Source organism: Microtus pennsylvanicus, chromosome 21, assembly GCF_037038515.1.
Source record: "Microtus pennsylvanicus isolate mMicPen1 chromosome 21, mMicPen1.hap1, whole genome shotgun sequence".
In the NCBI taxonomy this organism is placed as follows: Eukaryota; Metazoa; Chordata; class Mammalia; order Rodentia; family Cricetidae; genus Microtus; species Microtus pennsylvanicus.
This window is the reverse complement of record NC_134599.1, coordinates 5,208,677-5,224,940: the sequence shown is the minus strand read 5'-3', so window position 1 is coordinate 5,224,940 and position 16,264 is coordinate 5,208,677. Positions and strand designations below refer to the sequence as shown.

General features: G+C 38.6%; 1 protein-coding gene across 18 annotated transcripts in view; it reads right to left on the bottom strand.

Moving 5' to 3' along the window:
• Positions 1-16,264, bottom strand: part of Kmt2c (lysine methyltransferase 2C) — a 222,977-nt gene that overhangs the window by 13,890 nt on the left and 192,823 nt on the right. For 13 of the 18 annotated variants that reach the window (XM_075955409.1, XM_075955418.1, XM_075955410.1 and 10 more), the window contains 10 exons: positions 13,154-14,872; positions 9,346-9,558; positions 8,492-8,656; positions 7,023-7,164; positions 6,750-6,897; positions 4,851-5,029; positions 4,615-4,751; positions 3,589-3,838; positions 2,349-2,488; positions 1,819-1,926 (listed from right to left, as the gene is read on the bottom strand). In XM_075955409.1, coding sequence (XP_075811524.1) covers positions 1,819-1,926; positions 2,349-2,488; positions 3,589-3,838; positions 4,615-4,751; positions 4,851-5,029; positions 6,750-6,897; positions 7,023-7,164; positions 8,492-8,656; positions 9,346-9,558; positions 13,154-14,872 — 3,201 coding nt within the window. The remainder of the gene's footprint in view (positions 1-1,818; positions 1,927-2,348; positions 2,489-3,588; positions 3,839-4,614; positions 4,752-4,850; positions 5,030-6,749; positions 6,898-7,022; positions 7,165-8,491; positions 8,657-9,345; positions 9,559-13,153; positions 14,873-16,264) is intronic. The other 5 variants (XM_075955424.1, XM_075955425.1, XM_075955427.1 and 2 more) reach the window with 3 other exon arrangements.

The window sequence follows — 16,264 nt, the reverse complement described above, 5'->3', positions numbered from 1 at the left end:
CAATTCTAGCGAGAAGTTTAATAATATATGACTTAAGGCATAGAGGTGAGTGAATTTTTAGGTATAACAAGTAGACCGGAGGATGGTTATTTACGGGTATCAGAAAACGAAGAAGGTAAGGGGCAAAGGGGATCCCTGTGACTTTCCTACAAAGTCATAATTTAGAGAATGTTCTGCTCTTGAACTTTCTTGGGACATCCCCCTTCCTAACTGTAACAAAACAAAAAACCATTTTTTTTTAGAACTAATTCAATTTAAACAACAGATCAATGTTTTTAAGAACGTGGCAGCATCACCTAGAAAGAATTCATCTCTACTCATTAATTTTTTTTTTTGTCTATTAATCTTGGACTTAATCTACTAGTGTGAAAGAACAAAATTGAAAGGAGAACCCTGCCGGTGAGTAAATAACTTGGATTCTCTGAGTCCCTCAGCTGAGACTAGCTGCTCAAGAAGTCGGGCTATGTGAAAAGCGCCAGTACCTCTCAGGTATGAGGTAGCCCATCAGAATCTGAACAGTAAAGCCTTATGTTCTCCTCTGGTTACATCCTGATCCTAAGAGGTACCTCATATTAAATACATGGGCCACCCCAGGTATCCACTTAAGAAGCTACATGATAAAAACTCACTCCTACTCTCTAGGAATAAAATTTTAATTAAAAGCCTAAATTTATTTGTCAGTTTGGATTATATTGTACTAGGGATTAATACATGTCAAAAAGTAGTGTTCTTTGAATACTCTTTTGTAAGAGTCACCTTAATAAAATTATCTTGAAGCTGTAATGAGTGGCAGTATTACTTTACAGGATTTTTTTTGTCCAAAATACATCATTAAAATGCATCATTTGAACAACTACATTGTTAAATATACAGAGCAGCCGAATATGCACAAAATGGTTTCTAGTACAATGCAAGGATAGACAAATTTTTTAGAAGCCCTACTGATCAATAAAATAAAAGTATCAATCTTTAGTAAAATGTTTGTAATTAGTATAATGCAACATTCTAGTACCAGTGCTCTATTGAATTCTACACTCTTAAAATGTAGTTGAGTTAGGGGATGGAGAAAGATCAACAGTTAAGAGCACTAGCTAGAGTGCTAGAGGGCTAGAGGGCTAGAGTTCAGTTCTTAGCACCCTCACGGTGGCTTATGACTCCCTGGTTGTTATTCAGCTCCAAGAGGGCCAATGTCCTCTTCTGGCCTCCAGAGGCACCATACACATGACATACATACACATTCACACGACATATTTATATATGTATATAAAATTGAATATAAGAAAAATACAGACAAAATTTTTTTCATAAAAACATAATTAATCTGTATATGGTGGCACAAACTTGTAATCCCTGTAACTCTGAAGGCTGAGACAGAAGGGTGACTGAGAGTTGAAGGCCACCTTGAGCTAACCCCAAAATACTCTTTCTCAAAATAAAAGTAAGATAGATGGGCAGACAAGCAAGGGTCCCAGGCAGGAGCATTATGAGTGCAAGGCAGCTCAGTTAGACCCACCTCAACAATCAAAAATTAAAAGAGGAGCAGGAAATAACTTAATGGTAAAGTAAGTAATGGCTAGTAAGTGTTGGGCCCTAAATTCAACCCTCAATACCACTAAATGAGTGTTAAGATGTAATTTGCACCTTCCCACTTTTTGTCGAATAGGTTATATAATAGGGGAAAAATATAGTTGAAGACTATTTCAGGCTTATCTGTCAACTCAATCAGTATTTGATTAGGATTATCCACAAGAGCTCTCTGAAGAAGAGACATGTAACTCATGAGGCAGAAATCCCTCTTTAATACTTTGCTTACTTTACCTTGTTTTCTGGGTTTTTTGCTTGTGCAGTTGATGAATAAAGAATAAAGCAGTTATTACTACAAAAGACAATATCCTTTTCCATCCTTTTGGTGCTCTCTCGGGAACCCTGAAAAACAAAGAGACATATGTGGGACTTCAATAAAACATGTGAATGAAACCAGTACCCCCAAGGACTGCTAGTTTTCACATGATATTCAAAAGTGAGTGTCTTCTATCTTCCAATTGTGATGGCACTGACCCAACATTCACCGTCTGGCAGCCATTGGTCTAGAGAAAGACCAATGTCTTTAAAAAAACAACAACAAAAATAGAAACTACGCTGTTAAAATCTCACTGCATTTAAAAAATGTGTTCCTCAACAATGAACAATTTAACAGTGTGTTGTAGCTATTTGGTTTGAAGCTGAACACACCTAATATGGATATTGTGTAATTGTATATTGTGCCCCATAAAGCACTTTGTTCTGTTACAGGAGTCACTGCCAACAGCATGGAGGTAGGGTGGGTCATTAGAAGAAGAGTAAAGTACCTTGTTCACAAAGGTCAGATCTTTGAAAGACTTCCGCACACCACTACCAAGAATAACCACTTTGCAGTGACAACACCACTGAGGTCGGAGTGATGCACTTTCTGCTATACCATGACCGGTATCTTTATATCCAGAAAGACCTACAGGCAATGGACTTTTGTTAGCAATTAAAACAGACCAAAGATACAAGTATTACACAGTATAAAATTAAACTATAACAATCAATTACAACATTGATTATTGACTTACTTTATATTATGCTTTAATGAAAATCTTGTAAGTTATGGTGACCAGGCATCTAATATTTGACACTAAAGTAGAAATAAAGGAAAACACCCACTCCCAAATAACTGGGAAAGGAAGCTAGCATGAAAGAATCAAACAAAAGCAAAGCACTAAGATCCTCAAATGTGTACAGGGCATCAACAGAGACACTTCTTGACAGGTAAGGTGATACTACAAGTTCTGTGGGAGATAAAGAGCAATGGGTACAAATGACTTATATGACTTACAGCATCAGAGGGGAAGAAGAACCAAGGTATATTTTGAGTAAGGATGAGGGATAAGAAGAGCAAGTCTACATATACAGAGTGCATCTCCTATGATAAGAGGTGAAGGTCAAGGCAGAAAATGGAAGGAGAAATAAGCAGCCAGTAGATAAGATGGCAAAGAGTCCAAAACTTTAACACAGGTGACTTTCAAAAAGAGTTCAAAAATGAGACAGGAGAAGCAATCAGATTCTAGAAAAAGTTCAGGGCAGGCAAAATACTACAAGGAATCTGGGGGGATGAGGAGGTAGTGAGAAACAGGGCTGGCACACAAGATGCCAGTGAGCTAGAAAAAGCAACTTCATGGCAGGCCTGAAGAAGATGAACTAGTTCTCAGCTATGGGGACCTAGGCATCCCCGTGGAAAGAAGGAGGCCCTGCAGAAGGCATATAAAGGCTAACTGAGGAAGTGACAGCAACAGCAGCGGAGCAGAACAGACAAACAAAATTCTATCTATGGCCTCATCTGCAGTCAGGGCTATAGACAGTCTTGAGGCCAGCCTGATGCCATAGGCCAGAGCACAGAAATTCACATCCTGTCACAGAAAACAACAGCCATAGAAGGTTAACTTATCAAAGATTACACACCAACACATTGCTTATTATTTGTTAAAAATTAAATCAAAATTTTGAAAAGAGTAGGCTTTTTAACTAAGAATGGATTTGGAGTTAACAAAAAGCTCACTAGCTCACCATTGCTTGTTGGAGGAAATGGTACATTAGGCTGCTTCAGCCGGTAAGAGCTTGCTAATCTGGGAGGATTTGCAGATCCTGGTGGAGGCCCACGAAGAAGCAAATGCTGTCGATACTCCAAACCTGGGTTTACTCTGTGGCTACTGACCAAACCCATGGATGGAACATCTGGAGCATTACTAACCTCATAGCTGTTAGGAATTCTCACGTGAAGAAGGTCGGAAAACGCAGCCACAACACTGCTAATGTTCTGAAACAAAATTTCAACACTGTGTTACTCACCTAGAAGAAAAGTGAATTACTGAGAAATTAATACTTAGGATAATTCTATCTTCAGGATTATATACAGTATAAAAAACCCCAACTACTCTTATTTAAACTTAAATTATTTCATAAACTAATATACAAACAAAGCTTTCATAAAAAGTAATCTTCAGGGTTCCAACTAACATTGGGATTTATAAACAGTAAGTGATTCTAGCTACCTTAGTATCTGAAAAGCCCCTCATGATACTTATGGGAAAACTCCTATCTAGCTCTGGAAAAAAGTCCACAACAGTTTTGCAACAACCAAACATCATGAATTGTAAGTCTGACCTTCAACAAAATGTCTCTATGAAACTTCGAGTTTTTAAAACAAGTCCTTGATAGATAAGTAAGTGCTGACGGCATCAGCTGCCTGGAGAAAGTTTCTACTGGTTTTATAGACTTGACTATTGACTATGGTTTTTCAATGGTGAACTTTTACAACATGTAAAGTTGTGGAAAGGCTTCTTTCTAGAATTCTCTAAAACACACACCCTTTTACAAGAGTACATGAACTCTCAGCTCCTATTTTTATGCCTTGGCTTAGTTCTCAGATAAACCTCTTAATAGTACTAAAGAGCAGCCTGGATATCTGAAGTGACTCTCCACCCTACCCGTATCTTTTGTTTTGCTACCCAAATTCTGTTTCATTGTGGGTCACTAATAGAGCTTTAACAACAGGACACACTCCACAGCATAAGATGTGATGCCATCTTTTACCTCAGCAGCTGTAGGATGCAGGGTGATTGCTACAGATATAAGACCAGATCTGGGACCATTTGGGGATGAACCAAAAGGTGAAGTAAAAAATAAAGTGCCTGGCTCAGTTTTGATGTCATTTCTTCTTGATTCTGAACCTAAAAGGGGTGGGGGAGAAAAGAGTAGTCATAGCTTCCAAAGTCAAAATATTTATAATAGTAACTTGATAGACTAAATTAATAAAGCCAATCTCTTACTTTTCCCAGAAATGCTTGGAAGAATTGGAATGATGGGGGATGGCACTGGTTCCGGAGGCTCTTCCTTCACCAATGACAGATCTGGGTACCTGTTCACCTCCATACCAACCACACTCTCAGGAGAAGATGAAGGAACAAAACTGTCAGGAGTGTCCCGTTCACCATAGTGATCCTGTATCCTGAAAGAGGAGCACACAGATCCCTATGTACAATTTCACTGGGGTTTCTCACCAATCCCACAAGTACGACAGGAAGGATACTCTCAGCAATTGCAAAATCATAGCAGCAACTAGATCAGTTATTACTCTGCTAAGAAAACATAGTAAATAAGTTTACTACAAAACAGTACAAATGTCTATTCCTTTGACAAAGCTTAAGATGGAAGTTAAAGGCCTGCTAGAAGGAGAAGTTCAGACTACAGCATAGCATGGGAAACTGACACCTTGGCCAAAAAAAAAAAAAAAGTCACTGAGACTAAGAGACAGGCAGGGGTTGTAAGATACATCTTTACTGTTGTATAGAGTGGCAAGATGAGAGAAAACAGTTAACTGTGGTGCTGTAGACACTTAATTTTCTTAGATAATAAAATGGTGGGGGAGAGCAGATTCCTTTTTCTCAACCAAGGTTCTTTCTGGTTTAACAGAAAGATGGTGAGGCTTAAAGCTAAGAGTATGGAATGTTGCCATGAATCTTCTATCTTTCATTTCTTCTACTCATACTTAAAAAGACATGTAGAGGGCTACTGGGCAGTCATATAAAACCCAGGGAATAAACAGACATTGTGTTAGGTCACCAAATACATACTCCCGAGTATGATTATTTCCCAAGGCTGGAAAGAATTTCACTGTACTGATACAGCTGGGAATTCTTAGCTGTGAGGTAAAAGAGAAAGGAGACATGGATTCCAAACCCCAACAAGTGACACTTCCAGTGGTTACAGAAAAAATTTCTATCCTGTTGATGTGTCCAATGACAAGTTTTCTCAATAAAGTAAGACATTGACATCTCAGAACACAGAGATCCATCAGATTTTCCACAAAGAGATAAGTCTAAAGAAGTTCATACAGACTCTTAACTACTTGGGGAGTAAAATTATCTACTAAGCGAAGCGGATTCCCCCAGTAAGATTACTAGAGGCAAAAGAACTAATACAAATTGGTGATGAGCTTCCTGTATCAAAGACACATTCTTTTCCATGATAGCACTCTGGTATCTATGATGGTTGATCTCTAATTTTAGATATCTACAAGTATCAATAAATCCAACAAATCCCACAAGCAGCTTAGAAAAGAAAACTTTGAAATACTTGGTATGGAGATTTTCTCATAACTTTAATGTCTATTTAAATATCATGGTGTATAATGCTTAAGTTATGAAGACATTAAAATGCACAAACTAATTACACTTTAACAGTAATGATGCCTTGGGCAGTTTCTATTGAAGAGTACTTTATACTTCAAAAGTTTTTATATACTATATAGTATATTTATATATACTATACATACTTTATACTATATAGAGCACATATTATATACTATATAATAATGCAAATAGTATATGCCATATATTGTACATATAATATACATAGTAATATATATACTATGTAGTAATACTATATACTACTCCTAAACACATTATGCTAAGCACATATTTTAAAAGGAGCAACTAATTTTTAAAAGTAGCTTCTAAGGCTGAGAAATGGTTCAGTGGTTAAAAGTATTGGCTGCTCTTCCAGAGGATCCAGGTTTAATTCCCAGTGTGCAGTGTGCTTATAACCTGAAACTCTAGTTCCAGGAATCTGGTGCCCTATTCTGGCCTCTGTGGAAACCAGGTATGCATGTAGTACTCAGACATACATGCAGGCAACAGACACACACACACACACACACCAGCGTCTACCTTAATTCTTCATGATTATTATGAGGTGGTGTTGGAAGTGAGGCAGGAACATCCACTGTCTTCGGACCTTGAGCAATAGCTCGAGCCAGCAAGTCATCCTGAGGTCTGAAAGGCACCTGAAATGGCTTCGGTCCTAAAGTTCTGGCAACTGGAAAAGCAAACAAATAGAACCAAAGTATGTAGGGCAAAGCTGATGGAACTGTACAGTTCTGTGGACATTTTGATATACACAGCTTTCAAAAGAAGATTCTTCAGCGGTGTAAGTTATCATACCTTCATGGCTCACCAACACGCCAGCTTTTCCAGCAAGTTCTTCAGTCGTTGCAAAACCATTTGCCATCTTCTGGCAAGCCATGGGAGGTGGTGTAGGAGGAAGAGAGGCAGGGGGTGTTGGAGGATTACTTAAATTATTCTGCTGCAGGAGACCAAAAAATTTTAAATTATATGCTACTGAGCAAATATGCATTGACCTTGCTAAAACCTAATTCTGTGAATTTTTAGCACAAGGAAGCAAGACTATATGAAACATAATTCAGAGGCATTTCCATTTCCAAATGCACAAAAATTAACACACACACACACACACTCAGCCATGAGGTTATCAGAATGGGATGTTGTTATCCAATTGCCTACTTGGCCCAGCTTGAGCATTCAGCTTTGAAATGAAGAACCCAATTTTTGTTACACTTAATTTTATTTTATGTAACTTTTCTTAAGTTTCAGAATTACAACCAATGAAAAGCAGCTTTAAAATTGAATAAGTTGTAAAAAAGCAGTTACATATTCCTTTACTCAACTTTCATTAAAATATATCCTACTTCTATAGAAATGCAGAGTTTGTCATCTTTAACCTATAATTGCAATTTACATTTCAGATGAGAACCTGGATTATCCAAGATCTCTAAAAGAAGTAAAAAGAGAAAAAAATTACTAAAGATACCAAATATACTAAGAAATACAACTGATTTTCAGTTATCTCTCTCAGCCTTCCATCTTGTCACCAATTTGTCATAGAGTCTTGGTCTCCCCTGTAATAACTACACATAATAGTGCAGCGCACGGGGAGACTGAGAGAAGCATCACTGAAGAGCAGCCTGCACTGAGGAGTTCTAACTGAAGACCAGGCCATGAGGACAGCAAAGGGAGCATAGAGACAGTTGTCTTAATAACAGAAGAAAAGCCACCAGGAAAACAGACACTCTCACAAACATCTCAAAATAATTGCTTTGTTTAAATCAGATGCGAAGTAAAGTGATCTTATAATGCAATCATACAAATATTTAAAAAGTACTATTAACTTGATTGACTTTATGCTATTTTGGTAACCTAAGAATTAGTGCATAATTTCAATTAGCACCTAAGGTATTTGATGAAATATATTAAAACTTTTAAAATTCATTTTCCAAGGTAAAAATCTAACGATACCCTTTATTCCCACTATGCACCGTCAATTTGATTCATTTTAAGAGTTAACAAAGGTTACAAGGAAGGAAAAACATGTTTCCTCAACATGGAAAGATACAATGGATATTTTCCATCATTTGTATTCTTATGTCTATGAAATTTCAAGTATACATATTAGAAACACTTAGCCAGATACACTTTGAATCTTCTAGCTGACCCTAACTTTCAGTGAAACTTGGGAGACTTCATGTAAACTAGATGCAAAACTAAGCCACACTCCTCAGTAGTGGGAAGCTCTCCAGCGTGAAGCAAGGCGGCACCCTGGCAAAGAAACATACCTTGTAGATCAACTGAGAATAGTAGTCTGAGACCCCTTCAAGGGCGGCACTGCCAAAAGTTCCTAGAAGTCGAGTCCCACTATTAAATTGGCCACTGCCATAAGGAAGAAAGTGCGCAAAGTTCACTCCAATGATCGGTTCCATTAGAGGGAGCAGAGAGAGCTGCTATTAAAAAACACATTTAAAAGTAATGTACATGATTAACAAACATGGAAGTGTTTGGGGGCTTCCTAAGACCTGAAGTCAAATAAGGATTGTGAAAAATAAGACTTAAAAATTTCAAGATTCAAAACACTGGGAACTACAGAATCTCTGGGATATATGTCAAATAAGTTTTATTCCCATCTGTTAAAGAGATGCCAACATGCTCCTTATCTTTGTTCAGTCTAAGAACCAGGCCATGAACTGAGGCCAGGCACCGTCAATGGGAATGGGGGTTGGGGGAGGTGTGAGGTGTGTCCCCTCCCCACATTTGTAAAACCACAAAGGTATAACAAGCAGAGTTTAAATGAGAGTCCATGGCTGCATTTCTTTGGGTCCAGAGTCACAAGAAATGGGGAAACAACGCTTCCTAGAGTTGAGGCTGCTCCTTTTGAACATACATAAATCTTGACCATCATCTACCAATCCATCTACTAGAATATAAATCTCAAGTGCCAATAAGATAAAGTGCAGGTTTGCTAGCAAACAAGGTTTATTAGTTTCCTTTCCAGATGCCCTTTATCCCTGAGCTCTCTATTTTAATTAGGAACTAACTGCAATTGTAATTAAGTGAAAGCCTCCGTTTCATAGGGCTGAAAAAGCACTTGCTCTCTCCCCTCCTGGAAGTGGCAAGGGCTGTTCTGACAGCTCACCTGTTTCAAGTGGGTGAAGGAGTCAGAGCTGGAATACACAGCCTGCTTTTCCTCTTCATCCTTCTTCCTTTTCTTTGAGCGAGGTGCTGCTTTCTCCCCAGTCCTCTGAGTCCGTTTACTTCGCTGTTTCTTGGTTTCACTTCCTCCATCTGATTTTGGCAACTGGTTGTTGCCACCTCCAAAACCACCTTGCATTTGAGCCCCCAAAGTTTGCTAATGTAATTGGAAAGGTTAAGAAGTAAGTAACTACCCACATGTTTGATTCTTAGTTCATGCTAGACCAGCTCCATCCTGTGACTCACATTTCTAACATGGCATCACATGTTAAGAAGGGAAGTTACACAGTGAGGTTTTCTGAAATAATACCTTCTGCATTCAGGTATATTAAAATATGAAAAATAGCCAGCCTCAGCACTGTAGGGAAGTTTGAAACTCCTAGATAGAATAATGAAGTATGACTCCTCACTATCTACGCTGAAGTCAAGGAGGCACCAAGCCAAATGACTGGCAGCTTTGGTACATTTACTTGTACCAAATTATTGTGCCTTGGTGATTTATTTTTGATCCCCCATAAGAGCTAGAACTGTTGAAATCTGAGATCTGGAGCTAATTCACAGGTTCCAGGAACATTTTAAAGCCCATGCATCTGAGGTGAGAGAACAACTGCTAGAAAGTAGTAAGATGTCATACTGACCCCTCAAACTAGTGCCAAATCCTACATGTGAATGAAAACCTAATGGCTATATACTTACTCAAAAAAAAAAAAAAGAGAAATCAGATGATAGCAAATTAATCTTTCCTTTGCTTTTAAAAAGATATATTTATTTTGTTTATGGAGGTGTGTGGATGTTTTATCTGTATATATATACATTGTATGTACACCATATGCATGGCTGGTGCCTGTGGAGGTCAGGAGAGCACTGATCATTTGAAACTGGAGTTACAAATGGTTACAAGCCACTATGTGGGTGCAGAAACTAAACTCAAGTCCTCTACAAGAATCTATCTCTGTGTCTAGCTTCCTTTCCTTTCGCCTTCACTGTTACGAAGAAGTAAGAGTAATACAGGCCTTGAAAAAGGTTTCAGTTGACTATAGGTACCAATATCAAAACATAGGAATATTTTTCATGCTTTCTTATTTCTAAAATTAATATTAGTGGCTTGCTACTGATAACTATAGTTGCAAAACTTAGTAAATCAATTCTGCGTATAAAATTTTTGAATGTTTCAAAATTTATAGTTTTTATTTAATTTATAGTTTTATAAAATTATATAATTTATAGTTTATAAAATTTATAGTTTTATATAATTTTTGAATGTTTCAAAAATTATAGTTTCTAGTTATGTTCTAATATCATATTGATGACAAAATTATAGATAAAGGGAAATAGGGCAATGATTTTAGCTTATGAGCTATACAGTTTGTCTGAACTGTTGGCTCTGATCTAGTACTACAAAAGAAGCCATATGCTTTTTACAAATGAATTGTCCATGGTTCAATAAAACTTTTAAAATTCATGGACAAATTAAAATTTCAAAAGATTTTCATTTATCATAAATGACTACCTTTTCTTAGGTTTCTCCCAACCATTAGAAAAAAAAAACCCAAAAAACAAAAAACCAACCCATTCTTAGCTTATACAAAGAACAGAGGAAGTTGAAGCAGACTTGCATTGCCTGTGCCTGGGTAGATCCCTGATTCTCCAAGAGCAGTACAGAGAAACAAAGCAGCCCTTGGCCCAACCTTAAACCAAATGAACCAGCAATCTCTGCCTTACCAGGGCTACCATGATTGTGTAAGGAAGCCTGCAGCATTTCCCCATCATTAGCACATCATAATTACCAGGGGAATTTTGATGAATGATATATTCTGATTTTACAACTATAGCAGCACAAGAAATCCAGTATTTTGTAAAACCACCCCAGGTGACGTGCATGCTGCTGGTCCTCAAGGAGTGAACTTTCAGTTACAAAGGCCTAAGAATTCTGTAATTAGCTTATGAGAGACTGACCAGAAAAGCATGTTTTTTTTTAAATGTGTAGCCCAGGCTGGCCTCGAACTCGTGATCCTCCTGCCTCTGCCTCCTTCAGCAAATCCTACCGGCGTGCGCCACCACAACCGGCGGAAAGCATGTTAAGTACGCATACCTCAGCCACTCTAAATGCTTTCAGACATTATCTCTAATTTTCACAATTATCCTGAAAGCAGATATAACTATTTTAAAGTACAAGCAAATTCTTTTTATTTTATTCTTATATTTATTTTTATGTTTTGAATAAAAGTTTTACTTTGTAGCTCAGGCTAGCCTCAAACTTGCAGCAATCTTCCTGCCTCAGCTTCTTGAGTGCTGAGATTATAGGCGAGTACCACCATGTATAGCTTCACATGGCTTTTGTTGTTTTGTTTTAATCAGAGGGGTTTATACCTTGTGCTCATAATCATAAATTAGTTTCTGCTTTTTATATTTGACATGTGCCTGCTTCTCTGTGCCATTAAACATTCTTGTATGGAACAAATTTTAGTATGAACATGCTGAAGGTAGATACTATGTGAGTAATGCCATAGCAGATGTGATGTAAACACATGACCCACACACATCTGTGATTGGTCAAGTCAGGAAGTTATCTACAAGATTTCAGAACCAAGTTTCACAAAAGAAAAAGAAATTAGGAAAAGATAGGGGAAAAGAAGGGGGTGCAGCACATGGAACAGAGAGCACAGTGGGCATGGGACCAAGGTCCTGGGGATGAGGGCATTCAGCATTCCCAGAGGCAAAATGTCTTGGAGACAGCAGCCAGGGATTGGGCCTAGGCAGCATATTTACTGGTAACAAACAACTAGAAAAGCACAACCACAAGATGCACTGTATGCATGCATGAAACTCTCAAAGAATAAATTAAAAGAAGGAAGAGACCACAACCGCAAATTAGACAAAAGTAACAACTGCTGGGGCAATACTCAATCTCTACTGAATGATAGGTGAGAACAGAGAAAGATTACAGCCAGCCAATTACAGCCAATCCTTGTAAGAAGACAAGTGTCATCGTTCTTAAAACTGCAAGTTTGGAAAAGAAAGAATACTACTGCACTTCAAGTAAAATATGAAAATTACAAAATTCCAACTGAGCAGCACCCCAGGGAAGCTGTGTGAGTGCATTAAACCATCACTATCTATAAGAGACAAGGAGCAAAGCAACAAACAGACCTATTCCAAAGACAGAGAACACCTGCTTGTGGAACACCTTAATGAAGTTCACTGAAATGGAGTTACCCTGTGATCAAAGTGTGTTCTGAAAATTGTTTGTCATAGAAATTAAAAGCAAGACCAATGTTAACACTTAAAATGGGTAGAATATCGATACATAGAAAACTACAAAGATGGAAATAGTATCCACATCTAAAATCGTGTGCTTTATGACACCATGGGTTCCCAGTAAGGGTGGTCCCTGAGAGTACTCAAGGCAAGTAAGACAAGTGCAGGAGCTATCTTCTAAATTTTAAAGAGGCTAATGGAAATTATGCACTTATAAAGGTTCATAATACTTCCTTTGTAATAGTTAGTCCAACTCGGTTGTGATAACCAGCTGAAAGGCGTACATTACAACAATATGTTTGTTTTATATCACAAGCAAAAAGTTACTCATATATTTTGTAAATACAAGCAAAAACAGGGTTCCATAGAAATAAAAAAAATGTTTTAGAATTAAAAAAGCTGCAAAATAGTTTTATATAGTAATTTGTTGATATTAATCCACTAAAATAACTTGAAAATAAAGGTGAGTTACAGTTTTCACAACTGACACTTACCAATCCTTCTGCTGGGTTTTGCTTCTCAGCCAGTTTACCATCCTTTGCAGAGCTGTCCCCTGAAGACAAAGTGCCCTCAGGCTTCGGGGTGAGAAGGGAAGAGGCCTTTTTATTTTTTAACAAGTGTTTCAGTAGTTCATTTCCTGTATCTCCTTTGGTAGCAGGGGCTCCGGCAGAATGGGAAGGACACTGTACTGAGGAGACAGGACCAGCCGCGGTGTCTTCAATCTTACTACCAGTTTTCTCTTCCACATGGGCCTCCTCCTGACGTGGGCATGACTCTGCCTCAACCTTTTCCAGCTTTATTTCTTCAGCTTTGCTGGGGGGTTCCATGGGGTTCTTGTCTGCATCTGGATTAACATGTGTCTGTTGATTTAGAGTGCCCTTTATGAATTCATTGCTGGGAAGTTTATTTTCTGACTCTATACTGGGCTGACCTGCTGCGATACTGGGAGTGGGTGGGCAAACTGGCTCCGCTGCCTCTTGTTCTCTATGCTGAGGAAGCTCACTGGGTGTGCTCACTGTAGGAGTGGAGGTAGTTTCAGAGATGCCTGGGGTGAGTGGAGCAGTTGAGTCTGAGTGAGGGGTTGACGGTGCTTTGGTGGATTCTGCATCATCATCTTTTTTCTTTTTTCTTGTTCTTTTCTTTTTCCCCTTTTCTTCTGGGATTATGTCAGAATACAACTGAATGAGAGACTGGCTTGATCCTGGATAATTTTGGCCCTGGGTTACAGCAGGGTCTTGGCCACTTGGGACATTGCTATTAGCGCCTGGAGGTGTTCCTGATAAAACTGGTGGGAATGGAGGCCTCAATGGGGAATGCTGAAAGCTGGACCCAGAAAGACTTCCGGGTCCTTGCTTAACAGAATGAAAGTTTGGGCTCCCCCCAGGAGCAGATGGTGAATCTGGAACAAAGGAAGGAGGTCCTACTTGCCTTCGCTCACTGGTTTGCATAAAAGTTTGGTTTGGGGGTGAATGAACAGACCCTTGTTGAACATTCTGCTGCTGTAAAACTGGCCCCATTTGCTGCTGGTGTTGTGGAGACTGCTGAAGGGGTCTTGAGGATTGCAAAAAGTCACAGGGTCTCTCAGAAGCGTAGAACGGCATCTGGGACACAGGGGTCCTGTTGACAAGCTCCGCACTCATCAGACCATGCTGCTCCATCTCCATTCTCTGCTGCAGAGCTCTCTGTCTATCTACTTCTTGCATCAGTTGGACTCGCTGCCTTTCCTGCTGTTCTCGTAAGCGTTCCTTTCGTTCCCGCTCTTGAAAGCTTTCACTGAAAGGGTTGTTGTCATCAAATTCCACTCGAGGTGGTGGTCCACCCTGTGGATTTGCACTTGACACTGCCCCTGGAGCAGGTGCACAAGTTTTTATAGATAATTGGGTAATTGGGGGCTGAATCCTAGGAGGGTTAAGGGGGAGGTGGGCAGGAGCATTGTTATGTTGCCATCCAGGTAAACTGGGCATTCTAGCAGGGCTGGAATGGCCAGAGATGACTGCTGCGTGCTGCTGATGCTGAAGCTGCTGTGGCACCATGGGGAAGGTGGGTTGGCTCATGGTGGGTGGAGTGGCACCTGGAACAAGAGGTGGCTGGGGCTGAACCCCTGGCATAAGGATGGGAGGGGCTAGGGTACACTGTTGCTGCTGTTGTTGTTGCTGCTGTTTGATTCGATAATCTTCAATCAATTCAGCATGCTCTTTCTGTTGTTTACGAATCTGAAACAATAAAAGTAATTATTACTAAAGCAGGTATTATAAATGTTACTAAGGCAGGTACTATACTAAAATACTGGTGATAGTTTTGGTGGCATATGATCTGAGTTAGATACCTGGAATGCACATGATAGAGGTAGACATCCAATTCCTAAACCTTGTGACCATATGTATGCTGTACTACATTTGAATATGTATACACAAACAAAAATATTAAAATAATTTTTTACTTGTTAAAGTTCTTCACATATTAAATATCCACAAAAAATTCAAAATTAATTTTCTGAAATAAGTATTAAATTCATATGCTATTTAAACCACAACACATCTAACAGTAAGACAAAACAAAATATAATGTCATAGAAGTCACATTAATATACAAGGTAAGAATAATTACTAAAATTGTAATCATTTAATAAGATTTTTTGTTTTGTTTTGCTTTTTGAGAAAGGGTTTCTCTGTATAGCACTGGCTGTCCTAAAATGCACTTTGTAGACCAGGCTGGCCTCAAATTCAGATATCTGCCTGCCTCTGCCTCTGCCTCCTAATACTGGCATTAAAGATATGCACCACCACATCTGGATAAAATTCCATTTTTTTAATTACATAAAATGACGCTTAAAATAAGAATTATTGGCAAATATGCCATTTCCTCTCTCAGATTTAAAAGATTGGTAAAACGCTAGATTTGATTGGTGGCACATTCAAATGATAATTTCTGAAACCTGTCTAAGCTCTGAAGTGATTATTTTCAAGTTTCTAATTAGATTCCTTTGTTTTGTTTGAGACAGGGTCTCTCTCTATACAGTCCAGGCTGGCCCCAAACTCAGAGATCTGCCTGCTTCTGCCTCTTGAGTGCTAGGATTAAAGGCGTGCACCATAATACCTGGCTTTATTTTTCTTTGATTCTTAATATATAATTACAAAGGTCAATTAATTTGTTCTTTTAGACAAACATTGTGAAGATGTAATGCATTTTCTGAGGATACCTACCCGCTCATTACAAAGCTGAGGAAGAAAGTTACAAAGTGACACACACACTTTAAAAAGCAGTCACTGTATATACTTTGTATTAACATATTTAACCCAGTACTCTTAATAGTAATCAAATTTACGTACTTGATTTTCCAGGCAAGCTAGCATGTATTTTGCAAAATTAAAGTGTTCAGTCTCCTCTCCAGTAGTGTATAACTTCTATCTTTTTGTTCTTTTAAAGTTTTGTTTAGGGGCTGGAGAGATGGCTCAGCGGGTAAGAGCATTGCCTGCTCTTCCAAAGGTCCTGAGTTCAATTCCCAGCAACCACATGGTGGCTCACAACCATCTGTAATGAGGTCTGGTGCCCTCTTCTGGCCTTCAGGCATACACGCAGAAAGAATATAATAAAAAAAATAAAGT